The sequence below is a fragment of the Scylla paramamosain genome, chromosome 37 (assembly GCF_035594125.1).
Source record: "Scylla paramamosain isolate STU-SP2022 chromosome 37, ASM3559412v1, whole genome shotgun sequence".
Lineage (NCBI taxonomy): Eukaryota > Metazoa > Arthropoda > Malacostraca > Decapoda > Portunidae > Scylla > Scylla paramamosain.
In genome coordinates, this window is record NC_087187.1 from 127,501 (window position 1) to 147,500 (window position 20,000).

Genomic DNA, 20,000 nt, shown 5'->3' on the forward strand with positions numbered 1-20,000 from the left:
CCCCCACGTCTTGCAGTGGGTGTGGGAGTGTGTGGGAGTGATTTGTCAGTGGGAGAGAGGCAACTGAAGGAGGCCATACAAAATCTGACATGACGCATACTCCTCTAACTTGTCTGTGTCTGATGACCTCTCTCTCTCTCTCTCTCTCTCTCTCTCTCTCTCTCTCTCTCTCTCTCTCTCTCTCTCTCTCTCTCTCTCTCTCTCTCTCTCTCTCCTATTATTTCTTATTTTATTATTATTATTATTATCATCATCCAAGGCAAAGATAAATAAATAAATACAAATAAAATGTCCATTCTTTTATAAATCAACACCCATTTTATATCGCTAATCAGTACCCATCTCTCACAGCCTCCCTTCACCTCCACCTCTCTCTCTCTCTCTCCCTCCCAACCATCTTTTATAACCCTTTTCCCCACCCATCTCTCATGATCCTATTCTTTATCCATCTTCAGACCTTTCTCCATCCTTCCTTCCTTCCTTCATCTCCCTGCCTCCCTCTCTTCCCAGCCACCTCACTTCTGGCCTTCTTTCCTTCCTTCTTCCTTCATCTCCCTGCCTCCCTCTCTTCCCAGCCACCTCACTTCTATCCTTCCTTCCTTTCTTCGCTCGTTTGTTCCTTCCTTCCTTCCTTCCTTCCTTCCTTCCTTCCTTCCTTCCTTCACTTCTGTGGTTCCATCTCTCCCTAGCCACCTCACCTCCCTTCTTCATTCCTGCCTCCCTTCCTCACCTCTCTTCCTCCTTCCCTAGGCAGATCACTTCCATTCACTTCCCTGCCTCCTTCACCCCCTGACCTCTTCTGTGGTCTCCTGCAGGGCATGGCCTTCACCCTGGAGGAGCGGCAGGTGTTGGGTCTCCATGGCCTCATCCCGCCCCGATTTAAGACACAGGAGGAACAAGTGGATCTGTGCCGCAAGAATGTGGAACGCTACCAGGAACCACTCAATAAATTCATCTACCTGGCTGGTCTGCAGGTGTGTGCATGTGTGTGTGTGTGTGTGTGTGTGTGTGTGTGTGTGTGTGTGTGTGTGTGTGGTGGTGTGTGTGAGAGAGAGAGAGAGAGAGAGAGAGAGAGAGAGAGAGAGAGAGAGAGAAAGTGAAAGAAAAACACTCAGGTAACTCCAGAAAGGAAAAGAACACAATTAACTCCAAAATAAAACAAAAACACCCAATTCTTAAAAAAAAACTGAAAAAACACCCTTATGTAATTCAGTAAAGGAAAAAAAACACAACCAACTCAGAAACAAGACAAAAAAAACATAACTTGAAAAAAAACAATAGAAAAATAAATAAATAAACCCCCTAAAAAAAAAAACCACTATTTAACAACCAAACAACTCCCTTCCCTCATCCAGGACCGTAATGAGCGGCTGTTCTACCGTCTGCTGAGTGAGGAATGTGGAAGAGTACATGCCCATTGTGTACACTCCCACTGTGGGTCTTGCCTGTCAGAAGTTTGGCCTCATCTTTCGACGTCCCCGTGGTCTGTTCATCTCGATCCATGACAAGGGGCATGTGTACGAGGTGATGAGGAACTGGTGAGTGAAGGTCAGGTCAGGTCAGGTGAAAGAAGGATGATCAGGTCAGGAGGTCAGGAAGTGTTGTTTTTGTGTGTATTTGTATGTATTTGTATGCATGTATGTATGTGTTTTAGCTTGTTAGGTTCCATGAGGAGCTGGTGAAGGTCAAGTCAGGAGGCCAGGAAAGTGTTTTGTGTGTGTGTGTGTGTGTGTGTTTTAGTTTGTCATGTTTATCTAATTGTGGTTTTCAGAGCTTGAGTAAGTGACGTGTGGGTATTTACCTAGTTGTTGTTTACGGCAGGGAAGTAATCTCATAATGTGTGTGTGTGCGTGTGTGCCTATCAAGTCATATTCACCTGGCTGTAATATGTAGGGCATCAATTATAAAACTTTGTGATCCATAACCTGACTAATAATAAGATAAATAGATGAGGTGAAACTAAATATTTTTCTCTCCCTCTTCTTCCTCCTCTCTTTCCTCTCTTCCTCCTGCACAAACCACCCTTCTTCCTCTTCTTTATCCCTTCTCTCTCTGTGCACCACTTTCTTACCTCCTTCTCCTCTTCCTCCTCCTCTTCATCCTCCTCTACCACTAACTGCTCAAATAACTTCTTCCTTTTTATCCTGTCTCCTTTCATCACCACCTTACTTCCTCCTCCTCCTCCTCCTCCTTCTCCATTTCTCCTCTTCTTCCTCCACTAACTACCCAAACCCCCTTTCATCCTCATTATTTATTGCTTTCACCACCTTGCTTCCTCCTCCTTCTCCTTCACCTCCACCCCCACCTCTCCCTTCTCCCTCTCCCCCTTCCTCTACCAGGCCTGAGAGTGATGTGAGGGCTATTGTGGTGACGGACGGAGAGAGAATCCTTGGTCTGGGTGATCTTGGAGTGCAAGGCATGGGTATTCCTGTGGGCAAGTTGTCCCTCTACACTGCTCTGGCCGGCATCAAACCTCACCAGTGCCTGCCCATTGTCCTCGATGTCGGCACTAACAGGAAGGTCAGTGCCGAGAGTGCCAAGAGAGAGAGAGAGAGAGAGTGTGTGATTCTTTTGTTAATCAGACAGGTGTGTGTGTGTGTGTGTGTGTGTGTGTGTTTTGGTGTGAGAGAGAGAGAGAGAGAGAGAGAGAGAGAGAGGAGAGGAGAGAGAGAGAGAGAGAGAGAGGAGATGTAAGCTAAACTAATCGAATTTGATATGAGATAAAAACTAATTATCTTCCATTTTCACATTACTGTCACCCAAACACAGGAATTGCTGGAGGATGAATTCTACATTGGCAACCGGCATGAGCGGGTGACAGGCGAGGCGTATGACAGCTTCATTGATGAGTTCATGCAGGCGGTGGTGCAACGCTATGGCCAGAACACTCTCATTCAGTTTGAGGACTTCGGGAACCACAACGCCTTCCGATTCCTGGAGAAGTGAGTGTGTGTGTGTGTGTGTGTGTGTGTGTGTGTGTGTAAAGCTCATCAAACATCAAAAACACATCTTTATTCATTAAAAATACACTTAATTTTCCCCACCCATAGTTAACCTTCTCTTCTCATCACTAGATACACACATGCCTTATCTTTCAATCATGCATACACTTAACCTTGTCTTCCCATCACTAGATACACACACTTGCCTTATCCTCCCATCATGCATACACTTAACCTTGTTGCACCATCACTAGACACACACTTATCTTGTCCTCCCATCATGCATACACATAACCTTGACCTCCCATCACTAGACACACCCTACTATCTTCCTTTCCTTCCCCATATTCAACCTGCCCTCCCATCACTAGACACACACCCTACCTTCCTTTCCCTCCCCATGCTTAACCTGTCCTACCACTAAACACACCCTACCTTCCTTTCCCTCCCCATACTTAACCAGCCCTCTCATCACTAGACACACCCTACCTTCCTTTCCCTCCCCATACTTAACCAGCCCTCCCATCACCAGACACACCCTAGCACCTTGTCTGTACTTCACCCCAGTACCTTCTCCCCTGGCCAGGTACCGTGGGAAGTACTGTACCTTTAATGACGACATCCAGGGCACAGCTTCAGTGGCAGTGGCTGGCATCCTTGCCTCTCTGCGCATCACCAAACACAAGCTGGCTGACCACAAGTTCCTCTTCCAAGGCGCTGGAGAGGTGGGTGGGGGTGAATTTGGGTGGGACAGGTAGGTTGGTGCGTGATGTGGGTGGGAGTGTGGGAGGGTAGATAGAAGGGTGGGTACTTGTGTGTGTGTAGGGGAGTGGGTAGATGGGAGGATGAGTTTGTGTGTGTGTGTGTGTGTGTGTGTGTGTGTGTGTGTGTGTGTGTGTGTGTGTGTGTGTGTGTTATTTCTATAGGATGGTTAAGTCTGTTGTATCCTGTTTTGTTTAGTTCTATGATTTCTTTTTTAGGAGTGGAATAATATGCAAACCTTTTTTTCTCCATCTTGTTCTTCTTGTTCTTCCTCTTCTTCTTTACACTTTTTTATCCTTTATTTAACTCCTTACCTTTAAAAAAAAACATGAAAAACAATCACTAACTCAACACTCAACCTCACTCTTTCTTTTCATCCTCATTCCTCTTTCTATAGGCATCATTTTCACAATTTTTACATCCTTTTACAACCTCCTAACATTTCCTCCTTCTACACTATTTCATACTCTTAACTTGAATCCCTAACTTATAAAAAACATGAAAAACAAGCATTAACTCAACACTCTCCCTCATTCCTCCTTCTACAGGCATCTCTGGGTATTGCCAACCTCATAGTGATGGCCATGCAGGAGGAGGGTCTGGGGGAGGAGGAGGCGCGGTCCAAGATCTGGCTGGTGGACTCACGTGGCCTCATTGTGAAGGACCGGCCCAAGGGAGGCATCACTGGGCACAAGCAGTCCTTTGCTCACCCTCATGAACCAATGGATGGACTGGAAGATATTGTGAGGGAACTGAAACCCACTGCTGTTATTGGTAAGTGTGTGTGTGTGTGTGTGTGTGTGTGTGTGTGTGTGTGTGTGTGTGTGTGTGTGTGTGTGTGTGTGTGTGTGTGTGTGTGTGTGTGTGAGAGAGTGTGTCTGTCAATATTTTCCTTGATGTCACCTCTGTCACTCCTTATTTTCTTATGTTTTTCTCTGAGTACTCTTCCTTACCTTGTTTCTACAGCCTTGTGTATTGATTGCGTCCCTCACAATAAGGTCATTTTTGGCCAGTTTCTTAAGCCCATTCATTACTGTATACATTGCAATCAAGTCTCTATCTTCTGCCTCTCATTTTACTTTCAACTATTTTCACCTTGTCTTTCTTCTCTAGCACTATATAACACCACTGTAGCAACTTATAACATCCCCAGCACCCTACAACAGCACGCCAGGGTTGTTGTAGGGTGCTACAACAGTTATGTAGCTACAACAGCTACATAACCAGGGTTCTCTCTACACAGGTGCTGCAGCCATTGGTGGAGTTTTTACACCTCAGCTTCTCAAAGACATGGCTGCTATCAATGAAAGGCCAGTCATCTTTGCCCTCAGTAACCCAACTAGCAAGGTTAGTTATGGTGTGTGTGTGTGTGTCTTAAACTAAGGAATGCAGTGTTTTGTCTTGAGTTAGGTTAGGTTATGTCTTTATTATTTTCTTTTTCCCATTAAGTCTTCTTTCCTTGTGCATAAAAAGAGATCATTCAGTTAGATTAGTTAGGTTAGATTAGGTTAAGTTAGGTTAGGTTATATTAGATGAGGTGTGATCTTTATTGTTCCTTTTTCTCATTAAGTGTTCTTCCCTTGTGCATAAAAAGAGATCAGTCAGTTAGGTTAAGTAGGTTAGGTTAAGTTAGGTTAGATTAGATTAGGTTAGACAAGATCTTTATCATTCCTTTTTCCCTAAGTCTTCTTGTGCTTAAAAATAAGAGAAATCAACCAGTAATTCCTCCTCCTCCTCCTCGTCCTCCTCCACTAAGCACTCAAATAACTTCTTCCTCCTTTTTATCCTGCCTCCCTTCATCACTACCTTACCTCCTCCTCCTCCTCCTCCTCCTCCTCCTCCTCCTCCTCCTCCTCCTCCTCCTCCTCCTCCTCCTCCTCCTCCTTCTCCTCCTCCATCAACCATCAAAATACTTTTTCATCCTCATTATTTCTTTCTTTCATCACTTTACTTCCTCCCCACTCTCTCTCTCTCTCTCTCTCTCTCTCTCTCTCTCTCTCTCTCTCTCTCTCTCTCTCTCTCTCTCTCTCTCTCTCTCTCTCTCTCTCTCTCTCTCTCTCTCTCTCTCTCTCTCTCTCTCCTGCCAGGCCTGAGAAGTGCTAAAAAAGAAAAAAATCAGTTTATTAATCTCCCCAGGCTGAGTGCACTGCCGAGGACTGCTACAAGTACACCGAGGGCCGCGCTGTGTTCGCTTCAGGCTCCCCCTTCAGTCCTGTCACCCTCAATGGCCAGACCTTCTACCCTGGCCAGGGCAACAACGCATACATCTTCCCCGGGGTGGCACTGGGAGTCATCTGCACAGGCATTCACCACATTGAGGACAGTATCTTCCTCATGGCCGCCAAGGTATGACTGTTATGATGGTTCTTGTCAGAGTGGGTCGGGTTTGTTGTGCTAGGTTTTGGTTTGTTTATATATATTTTTGTTTTCTTTGTTTTTATTTACTTATTTATTTGTTAATTTTTTTTTTATCTTATTTTTTATTTATTTTCTCTCTTTTTATTTCTTTTTTTATGTCTTGTTGAGTTGGTGAATAATCATCTCTGTGGCCTTTGAAAACAGTTGTGGTGAGAGAGCAAGGCATTTCTCAGTATGAACACAACTCAGATGAAATTGTCCCCTTCTTACCCCTCAAAATCATTCCTACTCATGACAGCCCCATAACCCATTCATTCACCATACAAGAAGGAAAATTATCAACCAGAATTTCCCCTTTCTTAAATGTCAAAATTACTCTTGCATTCAACAGCCCCATAACCCATTCCTTTTCCCCATTCCCCAGGCGTTGGCAGATATGGTGACAGAGGAGAACCTGAGTCATGGCCGCCTGTACCCTCCTCTCTCAGACATCAGAAACTGCTCCCTCAAGATTGCCGTGTACATTGCCGAACATGCTTACAAGACAGGTAAGGCCACACACACACACACACACACACACACACACACACACACACACACACACACACACACACACACACACACACACACACACACACACACACACACACACCTCTAGTATTTGTGTAGCTGTAAGATGCAATGCTCACTTTTCTGCATAGTTTTATTTATTCACACATGCCAAGGGTTCGTAGTTGCAAACGTTTTTTGGCTTTTCATCTTGACTGTTTTCCATAATCAAAGCCACAGTGGGAGATAGATACTCAGAGTTTTCAAGGGTGTTTTTTCCCTGATTTGAGTTAGATATTCAGGGCTCCAAGGGTGTTTTCATGATTTTTTAGGGTAATTCAGCATTTGAAGGTGTTTTAGATATTCAGGGTTTTCAATTTTTTTTTCTTTCTGATCTGAGTTAGATATTTAGGATTCCAAGGGTGTTTTGATGATTTTAGGGTGATATTAATGGTTTGAAGGGTGTATTGATCATTTGAGTGGTAGTTTAACCCTGTCACTGCTGAGCAACTTTTTACTCAATCACCCTCAACTTAGACTTATTTTAGATTGATTTCTATATTAATTTCTCAAATGTCACCTCAGTAGCTTAGGAAAAGACAGCATTAGCCTTCCATTCTCTTACTTTGCGTGTCTGTGTAAACGTGACAGTGCTTTAAATAGTGATTAATAAGGGACAGACTAAAAGTACAAGGGTTAACAAGAATTCAGCATCATTAGTAAATAAAAACACCCTTGAGAACCTCCCTGCTTATCCTTGTGGCCTTTGAGAAGAGTTATGATAGGAGAAGAAAGCATAGAAAGCATATCAAAATACATCAGTAATAGATAAAAACACCCTTAAGAACCTGCCTGCTCATCCCTGTGGCCTGTGTGAAATAGTCTGGATGGAGAAAGGAAGCTTTTCAAAATACAGCCTTGGTGGTATAATGTTTTGCTGTGAGTCAACTTGCACAATTATTCCTAAGTCTGTGTTTGTTTTCTTCATCCCAGTTTTAAGTTTTTTATTTCAGCGCACCTCCCTTATAGCCACCAGTCGAGTGCATGTTGTTTGTTATGAGTCTGAAGGAGAGATTAGTCTTTAAAATCTTTGTGAAGAGTCTGTGTCCATCTGTGTGTCTGAAGGAGAGATTAGTTATTGAAATCTTGAAGAGTCTATGATATTAAGATTATTTATAACCACCTGTGCATCTGAAGGAGAGATTAATCACGAAATCTTGAGGAGTCTGTGATATTAGGACTGTATTTGTGGCTGCCTTTATATATCAGGTTGAAGTTGTTAATGGTGGTTGCCAAGACAAGATATGGTTCCGTGTCTCAGTGGAAGAATTGGGACTGTTTGTGTCATTTATATACCAGACTGAAGTTGAAGAATTGGGACTGTCTGTGTCATTTATATACCAGACTGAAGTTGAAGAATTGGGACTGTCTGTGTCATTTATATACCAGACTGAAGTTAATGGAGGCTGGCAACAGAGGAGGGAGTTCTTTCCCTTCACAATCTTTTCAGTTGCATTTTGTATGACATGCAGGAAATACAGTGCATTCTCTCTAACTTGGCTGTGGTGTGTGTGGCCAAGCTGTGTATATATGTATGATTTATTCCAGTATTCACACACACTATATTAAATCATGTTTGTGTGTATGATTTTTGGAAATACATGCAGGAAATACAGTGCATTCTCTCTAACTTGGCTGTGGTGTGTGTGGCCAAACTGTGTATATATGTATGATTTATTCCAGTATTTGCACTTACTCACACTATATTAATTATTTTCAAGCACACAATTTTGATTTTTTCAAATGCCATTAAAAAAAAAACAGCAATTTGGTTTTGCATGTATGATATTTGGAATGAAAAACAAAACAAAAACAAAAAATCAGTGAATCATTAGAAAAAAAAACAGCTTAAAAAATTCCCACAACAATTTGGATATGATTTTTTTGAATGACAGATTAGAAAGAAAATAAATAAATAAATGAAAAACGTGAAGCATTATCACAACATGCATTAAACTAATTGGGCAGCAGGAGGTGGATTTAGGAACCCTGTCTGGCTGTGCTTCAGAGTGCTATATAGAGTGTCTTGTGCTGTACACATCACCTCCGCCACACCCCTGACAAGCCATAAGCCGTCGCCAACACAGAGACTCAAGGAAGATTTGGAGAGAGAGAGAGAGAGAGAGAGAGAGAGAGAGAGAGAGAGAGAGAGAGAGAGAGAGAGAGAGAGAGAGAGAGAGAGAGAGAGAGAGAGAGAGAGAGAGAGAGAGAGAGAGAGAGAAAGTGTGTGTGTGTGTGTGTGTGTGTGTGTGTACTAGAAAGATATTGCATTAACTGTAGAAAGAATGAATTTGATACAGTCATTGAGAGAGAGAGAGAGAGAGAGAGAGAGAGAGAGAGAGAGAGAGAGAGAGAGAGAGAGAGAGAGAGAGAGAGAGAATATAGCTTGTATTAATATAAAGGGAAATATTAGGACATATCTTTACCTGTAGGAAGCTTGATATAGACTCATTAAAAGAGAGAGAGAGAAAGGGAATATAGCTTCCAATTTAGAGAGGAATAGAAGTAAAGTGAATGAGCTAGTGTAATCAGCATGAAGATGAATAAATGAATAAATAAAAGGCTGAGTGTCATCATGTTAGTCAGTTATCAAAAGCAGAGGATAAATGAAAGCCTGTGTGTGTGTCATTGTGTTAATCAGTGACCAGGTGCCAATAGTGGTCATGTCCTGCTCTCACTAATAACAGGTGTGCTGCAGGTCAACAGGTGGTGATTACTGATTAGACAAAAGGTATATGTAGCAACCAGCACAGATAACACATGCTTGTAGAAAAGTGTAGAGATTTTGCTGAGAATGATCCAGTATTTCATATTTGTGAGAGCCAGAATAGATGAATTGTGATTTCCTCATATCTAAACAAATCTTACTTTGACTGAAGGAAGTAGAGGAAGCAAGCATAGGAAATTTTAGTGCATTAGCTTAGCCAGACTATTAATAGTATAGCCAGGTAAGGAAATCTTAGTGCATTATCTTAGTGTATCAAAGAGAGGGCATGAGTGAGTGTATAAATCTTAGTCTGACTGAAGAAGTAGAGGAAGCAAGTATAGGAAATCTTAGTGTTTTAGCTTGGCCAGACTAGAGCACAAGTGGGTGTGTTGTGTGGTGTGTGGTGTGGCTGGGCAGACAGCAGAGGTGGAAGGAATGGAGGAAGGAAGAAAACCAATCCAGGAACTAACTCCATACTACCCTCACCCCCCACACTTGCAGGCATAGCTTCTGTTTACCCCCAACCCAAGAACATTGCTGAGTTCATACAAGCTCAGCAGTATGACTATCACTATGGTGCTGCCCTCCCCACAGTCTACTCCTGGCCCAAGCTTTAGGCCGCATGACAGTAAGCTCTGTTCTTGACGCCTGCAGCAGCCACTTGCATGAAGCGTGCCACACACATTTGTACGGATGTGTGCACCACTTTACTTGTCTGTCCTGGCCCCATGCTCGCAGACACTCTGCTCTCTCACCATGACTATTTTCAAAGGCCACAGAAATGATTAGCTGTGTTCTCCAGACTGTTTCTTCTGTTAATAATGAAGGAATCTTCTTAATCTGTCACTTAAACTGTAAATACGCCCTTAAAAACATGTGTAGTCTCAACGTGAGCCTTTGAAAGTAGTGGAGGTGCAGCGCAGAAGTGTTTCAAAATACGGGCCTTGATTTGAAGCGTTTCATCCTGTGTTTTGATGCTCCTCCCAACACTTGCTTAGTATACAACAACCTGATTTGCCGCTGCACCTCTCCCTCCCTGCATGCTTTGATTTGTTGTGATTGCAGACTTGCTGGTTTGAAGTAGTAGTTGTTAAAGATGAAAAATAGAAGATAGGTTGTTTGCAAAAAGAATGTGATTTGTTTGTATGAGAAAGTAATGACTGAAGGAAAAAGAAAGATTAATTTATACTAGTTTAAGAAAATATTAAATTGCAATTGCAGAATACTACTAGATGTTAAGGATTAAGAGAGAAACTTCAAGTTTTTTCAAACTTGATGGTTTGAAAAAAAGAAAATGATTTGCTTGTATGAGAAAATAATGAATGAAGAAAAAGAAAGGTTGGTTTATGCCGGTTAAAGAAAATACTAAATGTAGGAGAAGAAATATAGATTGTTGTTAGATTGAAAACTACTAAATGAGGAAGAAGAAAGATTTGTTTATGGTGGTTTCAGAATATATATTGGATGAGGAGGAAAGAGAAAGATTGTTGTTAGATTGAGAAACTACTTAAGGAAGTTATCACCATTATAATTCCTGTCATAAAAATCACATCATCATCATCATCATCATTATAATTCTAGTGGAAGTTATTGTGGTTTTGGAGTGTGTTGTCATGATTTTAGTGATACGTTAACAAGTATTCTACACCACCAGTGGCAAAAAATAAATAATAAATACCATGAAAACAAAAATTAAATCATCTCATTCATTTTTAGTGGAACATCATTAAGAGTGAGCTTTTTAATACTTGTTGTTCTCCTTGGCTGGTGTCCTTAATGCATACAGAAGGAAGGAGGAAACTAAATCCTTGTATCATTTAACAGTAGACTATATGAGAGAACAAAGGGTTTAAAAATGCAGTGACTAGTGTCAGTAAGCAAGAGGAAGGCAGATTTAGACTGTCAGTTCATATATTTTTCCTTCTTGACTGGTCTCCCACACACACACACACACACACACACACACACACACACACACACACACACACACACACACACACACACACACACACACACACACACACACACACACATATAAAAAGAAGAAAAGGAAAAAGAAAAAAACTAACTCCATATGAGGGAACAGAGGTCTTAAAAAATGCAATTCCCAAGTCTTAGTAAGCAAAAGGAAGCCAGGTTTGAATTGTGCAGTTTATACGTAATTGACCAGTTTCCCTAACACACACACACACACATTAAAAAAATGAAATAAATAAATGAAATAACCTTTGTTGCATTTAACAGTAGACCATATGAGAGAATAAAGATCTTAAAAATGGAATCCCAGGTGTTATTAAGTAGAAGGAAGACAGGTTTGGGTTGAACAATGTGTTTCTCAGCTAGACTTAACCTTTGAGAGAAAGAGCTTGAGTTTCATAATGATTCTGTCTCTCACAGTAACTGCAGTTGCTAACATCCTCACCTTGCCTCTTATACAAGCCAGCCACTGTGTTGTGCTGGGAATAGTGATGAGGCTCCAGGCTAGAACAGAAAATTTCATGACTCAGGTGGTAGTGTGTCTCTTGAATTCCTCCTTGCCATGTGTGTGTGTGTGTGTGTGTGTGTGTGTGTGTGTGTGTGTGTGTGTGTTGGTAGTCGTCAGATTCAGTACCTAAAGTCTTTTGCATTCACTTTTGTTGCGTTTTGTGTGTTTTCTCATTGTTAAGTTCTTTGGTAGGCTGATAGTCTGGAAAAAAAAAAGAAAAAAAAAGCTGATAGATTATGTAATGGATATGACTGATAGATTTGAAAGAAAAGAAGTTAACTGATAGATTAATGAAAATACCTGATAAATTTAAAAGAAAAAGATAACTAATGAATTAAAAAAGAAAATAACTGATAGATAAATAAAAAAATAAAATGGCTGATAGATTTGAAAGAAAAAGATTAGTAATAGACAAAAAATCAATTATCTTTGATGTATAGTTCTCAAAGAGTCTTGCAAATCATCACAAAATAATTAAACTTCCATCCATCCTTCAAAAAATATTCAACCAAAGAGGCATTTATTAATTTTCCTTTGTGATGGTATTTCTCATCTCAGGTTCCTTAGAGCCTCACAAATCAACGTAAAAACTTAAAACTCCCTTACATCCCTTAAAAAATACAGTCAGCCAAAAATTTATGCATTAAATTTCCTGTTCTGTGTCAAAATATAGTCAGGGAAGAATCTATGCATTAATTTTCTAATTCTACATTACCTTGCATCACAGTTCACAAGAGGTAGACTTTCAGATCACCATAGAAACACTATATTTTATAGTGCCTACCATCTTTTAAATCTTCTCAGCCCTTACACCCTTACAGTTTTCCTTGCCTCTCTTAATGCTATCAATGGGCGCCCTTCCCTCCTTTCCTTCCTATCCCTTACTTCCTGCTCCTCCCATCCCTCTGAGCACTGCACCCTCTGCTCCCTCTCCCCATCACCATCCAGTATTTTGGTGACGGTGTTTTGATTTGAAGAGTTGGTTATGAGTTATGAGGTTGGGTGCACACTCCCCAACATCCCATCACCTCCCTTCCCTGTTTGAAAAGGTTGTGGTTTTCCTTTGATATTAATTTATTTTCTCTCTAGTCCCTGAGTGATTAGACTTTATATGATATGAGTGTTGAGTTTTAGTCTTGCATCGCTGTAGTTGTAAATGAGTAAAGATCATATGATTATTGTTGAGTCTGTAAGATGAAGTAATAAGAAGTTGAGAGAAATGTACAGTAGTTTTTTTTTTTAGTCAATATGAAGTCTTGCATTATTATAGTCATAAATATAAGTGAATATTGCTGAGTCTATAAGTTAAAGCAAAGGAAATGTACAATAATTTCTTTAGTCTGTATGAGAGCTACTCTTGCATCACTATAGTTATAAATAAAGTCAGAGTTAAAATAAATCATGAATAAATAGAGGTTTATGAGCTATTACATTAAATTAAAAGAATATATGGTAGTTTCCAAAGCCTTTATGGAGAGTTAGTTGTTGCATCAGTGTACTGTTAGAGCAACTTGTGTGTAGAGATGAATGAATACTGTTGTGTGAGTCAGTCAGTGCAGCAACCCAACTCAGACTGAAGGAACAATATTTAATGTTTATAACTGTTTGTTTAGTGCCAGCCTTGCATTGGTGTTCTTAATAAACCTAAACTTATAATAAAACCCCCTCAGTCACACAAACAAGTAGATGAATAAGACAAAAACTGATGCACGAAAAGAACCAAGATTAATTAAGAGAACATAACAGTCATTATGTTTTGTTTAGCCTTAGTCTTGCATTACTGTTCTCAATAAACCCAAACTTTAACAAACCCCTCAGTCACATTATGAATACATCCAAAAACTGATGCACAAAACAAACCAAGATTTAGAAAACATAGAATTTTTTATTTCTTATTTATTCTTTATCTTATATAGTTAGTGCTAGAAACAGCCTTAATTTCTTGTGGCTTTAGTTAGTGGTGAAAGATTGGTCTGATGCCATCCTCCCTTGCAGGCATTGCGTCCACCTACCCTCAGCCCAAGGACCTGTTTAAGTTCATTGAGGACCAGCAATATAACTGTGACTATGACAGCTGCTCAGCCCTCCCCAAGACCTGGAAGTGGCCTGACCTCACCACCTTTGACCCCAAGGCTGCCTAAGGTGGGGAGATATACTGCATGTGGTGGGAGGAAGAATTACTATGACAACATTAGCAACAACAATCTCCCTCCCAGTGTCAACACCACCACCACCACCACCTTCGACCCCAAGGCTGTATAATATGGAGAGAAATTGTGTTTGCAGTGGGAGAAACAACAACAAGAACTAAAACTACAGCAACAACAATAGCAACAATGACAGCCTTTCTCCTGCCCTCCTTACCACCACCACCACTACTACCACAATCTTAAAGTCCTTGGTGGGTGTCTGATGTTTGTTAAGACTCATTAGCTTCACATCAGAGGAAAGACATGTTTGCTCTGTGTCTTAACTAATTATTCTGAAGACATCTAAAGTTTATATATTATTCAGAATTTTCATAGGAGGAACATTTTTTTCCCCTTTTCTGTCTTCACTCACTCCATTTAAAGTTCCCAAAGTTTAAGTATTTTCATAATTTCAGAGGTGAAGGAAAGAGAAAATTTTGGCTCCTCATCCTCACTGTGTACATTTGACACCCAAAAGTTTATGCATCTTAGGAATTTCATGACAGAAGGAGAGAGAAAAATTCATTCTTTACCTTCACTCAGCACTGGAACACCCAAATTTCACAGCAGGAGGAAAGAAAAAAAATAGTTCCTTGTTAGTTCTTTGTCTTCTTTTAATGCATGGAAGACAGTGAAAAATATTTATGTTCAGGTTATATGACAGAAGAGGAATAAGAGGTTTATTTATAATGTTCATGTGCTAGAGTGTTACTGCATGGATAATATTAAAGTTTGTCATAAGGAAATGTTATGGTAGAGCAGAGAGAAGAGATTTGGCTTGTGTGTATGGTGTCACTGCTGTGCTATTGAAACTAACTGATGCATGGTTTAGGCTTCAGGAAACAATACAAGGAGGAAATATTGAATCTTGTACATAGTGCTAGCTTCTGAAATATGAAATATGAGAGACAGGGAAAGGGAAAGGTGATGAAACTTGCTTGTTTATGATGCCAACTGTTGAAACATTATTGAAACTTAGTTTAATGTGACAATAACTTTTTAAAGCTTAGAAGACAATGAAAGAGGAGGATACTGAGCCTTGTAAATTATATTAGGTCATGAAACTTAAGAGATAGTGAGAGATGAATGTTTTGAAACTTGTCAATGATGTTAGATTCTGAAAGTTAGCAAACAGTAAAAGAAAATATTGAAATGTAAATGATTGAAACTTGTAAGGGATGTTAACTCCTTGAACTTGGAAAACAGTGAAAGAAGATATTATTGAATCTTGTAAATAATGTCAGCTCTTAAAACTTTAGGGAACAGTGAAAGAAGATATGTTAACTTGTAAATACCACTAACTCACTATTAAGAAAAAATACCAAAAAAGGAAAGTATTATTGAAACTTGTACATGACACTAACCTCAGAAACTTTAAAAAAAAAAAAAAATATATATAGACAAAAATGAATAAATAAATAAATAAAAGGTGATTTTGAAACTTATTATACTGATACAAGTTACATTCACATGAATTCAGAGATGTGTTAAGGCTGTGTATAGTCATTTCAGCGTATGGAGGACGCAAAGGAAGATATGATGTGAAAAATATACTGTGTAAAAAAAAAGAATGTTAGTTTAATATTGTAAAGAGCAGGAGAGAGAGAGAGAGAGAGAGAGAGAGAGAGAGTTAAAGATAAATATAGAATCAAATAAGTATATAAAAGAAAACCACTTAAGATGAGAACATAAAAACATACTGAATGGACATTCAAGTTTATTCAACACACTTGGATGAAGGAAAAAGAGAAAATAAATATATGTAAAAAAAATATGAAAGAAGAAAATACAAAAACACACTGCATTACAAAATTTGAGGTTTTAAACACACTTAGCAGAAGAAAAAGTAAAATCAGAGACATACAGAATAAAAATGAGACAATAAGGCAATCTAAATAAATATACTGCACAGAAAAAAAAAGTTAACACTCTTAGCAGTAGAAAAAAAGAGTGAGAAAGAATTAGAGACAATAAAAAAAAAGTGTGCAAATATTTCCTGAACAAAAATAAAACACAAACACACACACGCATATCATCCCATCACACATAAAAGAAAAGAGAAAGAAAGAGAAAGAGAAAAAACAGGACATAAGCTTAACTCAGTCCAACAATAAAATAGAAATTAGGTAGATGCAGATACACAAATCCACCTATACGTCATTTACATCAGCACCAATTAGCCTTGTATATACATTATAATGCTATCATTTGTATCAATCCATGTCACTTTTCTTCACGCACACACACACACACACACACACACACACACACACACACACACACACACACACATACACTTCTCAGGATAGATTTTAAATTTGCACTGCTTTGTGATAAGAGTCTAAGGGTCTTTCCTTGCCCATCACTCATGCTGCCTGCCTCCCATCACCTTGTCTGTACATAGAGAGAGGAATGGTTCAGCTCCCTTGACAGTAGAAAGATGGGTGATAGAACTCATTCATAGCAAGGAAGAGAGAGAGAGAGAGGAATGGTTGGTCTCTCTTCACCATAGAAAGAGGAATGTAATTTGACTACAGGAAGGGGAGTAGTCCGACTCTCTTGGGAACAGAAACAGGGATGGTTCGGCTCCCTTGACAATACAAAGAGGAGTAATGTAATAACCATAGAAAGGGAAATATTGTATCTCTCTTGGCCATTGAAAGAGAAAGAGGAATAGTGTAACTTAACCATAGAAAAGAGCATTCTAACTCTTTCAGTCATAGATAGAGGAAAAGATGAACTCCTTTGACCATAAAAAGAGGAGAAATATTACTTTTTCAGTCACATAGTAAAGATTTATCTCCCATACAAGAAGCAACATATTGTTCCTCTCTTAGGCCACAAAGAGACTGAAGACACTCAACCTTACAGAGAGAAGCAACATAACTTTCTACTCATAGACAGAGGGTGAACATGGCCTCTCTCAGCCATTCACTATATATCACAGCCTTACCAGATGTTTATTTTGCTTTGACGTGATTGTACGATAAAGTATGTGTATGTGTGTTTGTCCGCCTCACGTCACGTCTCGTTGCGTTCTCATGAGACATGATGTAATCTGGGCTTGCTCCGGCTTACTCTTACTCCTCAGCCTGCTCCCTCCTTCCCCACCTGTAATTGAATCTATTTTTGTGCACTCTTATCTAGATTTAAGTGTGGAGTGGCAAGTATACTTCCCACAAAGTAGTATTCAATTACTCCTCCTCAGTGATGTTCAGTATCTGGGTGACTGATGGAGAAGCCAGATGTTGTCACCACCAACACCACCACCCTCACTACTGCCTCTCTTTTGTGTGTCCTTGTGAATATTGCCAGCATAATGAGTCCTGAGTCTGGTGTGTCTTGTGAAGTGTGTGGCTGCTGCTACTACTACTACTATTACTATTGTTTTACTTATATTACTACTACTACTATTACTAATACTACTATTATTATTATTATAGTGTAACTGGTGTCATGAGTTATTGTGGCACTAACTCAGTTTCTACTATTGCTATTACTACTACTACTACTACTACTACTACTACTACTACTACTACTACCACAAAAACACCCTAGTATTTATGTCCACACTTACACATACACACACAGCAGCAGCCACCACACTAGCACAGCACAACCAGGCCTCAGTGCAACATTACAGCATAACAGCATTACAACAGCAGCACCAGCCAGCCTTCCCTCAGAGCACACTATCACAGCAGCAGTCCCAGTAACAGCACAGCTTCTCTCACCCCCTCAATCCCTCACTTCCTCACCCCCTCACCCTTCCCTTGCCTCTACCAATGTGATCTTGTACTTGCCTGTGAGATGTAAATATGTGTGACAGGCCAGGAAGGTACTTGAAGTCACTAGAATGAATACATGAATAGGTAGATGAATAAATAAGCCAGAATATGAAATGCAGAGGAGGGATGCATAGATAGAAGTGTACTATTGAATATTATGTACGTAGTTTATTGTGTATTTCATGTATGTTTGTGTTTTGTTCCTTTTTTTTTTTTTGTGTATATCAAAGTGAATTGGGGGAAAAGAAATAATGAGTCTGGTCTCCATTTCTTCATTTTTCGCTTTCTTTTTTCTCTCAGAGTTTAAACCTTTCAACTCCAAGGTGGATTTTGAAGTAAAGGACTGCACACACAACTCCTCATCACCCTTGTACTCCTTGAAATCCTTTGGCATCCTTGTGTAGAGAGGCTAGGACATATAAAGAACCTGCTATCTGTCAGGGATGTCTCACTCTTGTGTACTGAACTGTGAAGTGTCTGAGGAGAGCTAACCTTACTCTACCACCTCTCATGCTCCCTCACTGTACTAAATCAACTTCACATAATCTAAGTTTGTGAAGTGTCTGAGGAGAGCTAACCTTCTACACCTCTTCTTTCTCTTTCACTCTACTAAACTAACCTCATGCATTTTGATTAAGCTTCTGAAGTGTCTGAGGAGAACTAACCTTATTCCAACACCTCTCCTGGCTCCCTCACTGTACTAAACTAACCTCACACACTCTGATTAAATTTGTGAAGTGTCTGAGGAAAGCTAATCTTGTCCCACCACTTCTGGCTCCTCCCTACCTCTCTCTGGCCCTCCCTGGCTCCCCATGTTCATGCCCACAGTAGGAGAGGCAACAAAAGTGGTGATTATTTTCCTATTGCATCACACAGAGATGAGTTGTTATATTTTTCCAAGGTAATATGTATGTATATGTATTAAGGTGTTACTGCTACTACTACTACTCCTGCTAATACTACTACCACCACTATTACTGTTGCTACACTTCTCTTTCTTCACCTTCATATTTTAGTACCTTCAATACTGTTACTACTACTACTACTACTACTATTACTACTACTTAATACAAATCTTTTCCACCACCACTACTACTACTACTACTACTACTACTACTACTACTACTACTACTATGTATGTTTGCCAAATTTTTATACTAAGCGCCCCAAGACCTGAGCTGTTGTTTGTAGACTTGTTGAGCTTTTTCCCTTAAGGAGCGCTGTCAAGATGGACTAACTCTACCTATCATAGCACCTTAAGGAGTAACCCTAGCAAATGTAATGATGGAGGATTGACAGAAAAGGAAGGATATCATAAATGAATAGAAGAAGAATGATGATAGTGGGAAATGAATATATGACAAGGCAGTTTTTCTTCTTTATTATTTGTGATGTTATTTGTGGATTCTAGAGATTTTTGGGGGAGAAAGAGGAAAATTATGGCTACTGTCCTCCTGGTCTTGTATTATCAGTGTTATTAAGGTTTTGAGGGGGAAAAAGAAGGAAAATATTGAATTTACTGTCCTCATTGCCTAGTATTATCAATTTTATTAAGGTTTTGAGAGGAAAAAGGAGGGAAATATGATTACTACCCCTTTCATCTTTTATTATTGATTTTATTAGGTATTGCAAAGAGAAAGAGGGAAAATATTGAAATTACTGTCCCCATCGCCTTGTATTGTTGATTTTATTAAGGTTTGAAAGGAGACTGAGAGAAAATAATATGGTTACTACCCCCCCTGTCACCCTCTCCTCTCCCTCCTCTCTCCCTCATGAGTATATCAACCCCTCTGTGATTGTTGAAGATATGTACGAGATGTGTGTTTATTTCTCTACAGTATCATTCAACAAAACTGTACTGTGTAGATATGGAAGGTAGATGATGAAGAATAATAAAGTGGAATGATTAATAAATGTGGTTTTATTTGATTTTTTAATAGTTATTTCTTTATTTATATGTTTTTCTTTACAGATTTTCTTGTGTTTGAATGTGTTTATGGTGATTCTTACTGCAATGGTAGATGTAGTAGTAGTAGAAGTAGTAGTAGTAGTGGGGATATAAAGCAATTGTAATAGTTGCAGCAATAGTAGCAATGATTGTGGTGGTAGTAGTAGTATAAGTAGAAGTACTAATAGTATAATGAGGAGGAATAATGAAAA

The 20,000-nt window shown here is 39.6% G+C and overlaps 1 protein-coding gene across 1 annotated transcript in view; it reads left to right on the forward strand.

Moving 5' to 3' along the window:
- Positions 1–19,754, forward strand: part of LOC135091237 (NADP-dependent malic enzyme-like) — a 38,948-nt gene extending 19,194 nt beyond the window's left edge. Inside the window, 11 exon segments of the mRNA XM_063988689.1 lie at positions 816–974; positions 1,356–1,394; positions 1,396–1,538; positions 2,340–2,520; positions 2,770–2,942; positions 3,529–3,667; positions 4,253–4,478; positions 4,948–5,051; positions 5,841–6,050; positions 6,487–6,610; positions 13,859–19,754. Coding sequence (XP_063844759.1) covers positions 816–974; positions 1,356–1,394; positions 1,396–1,538; positions 2,340–2,520; positions 2,770–2,942; positions 3,529–3,667; positions 4,253–4,478; positions 4,948–5,051; positions 5,841–6,050; positions 6,487–6,610; positions 13,859–14,004 — 1,644 coding nt within the window. The 3' untranslated portion in view covers positions 14,005–19,754.
- The last annotated feature ends 246 nt before the right edge of the window (positions 19,755–20,000 follow it).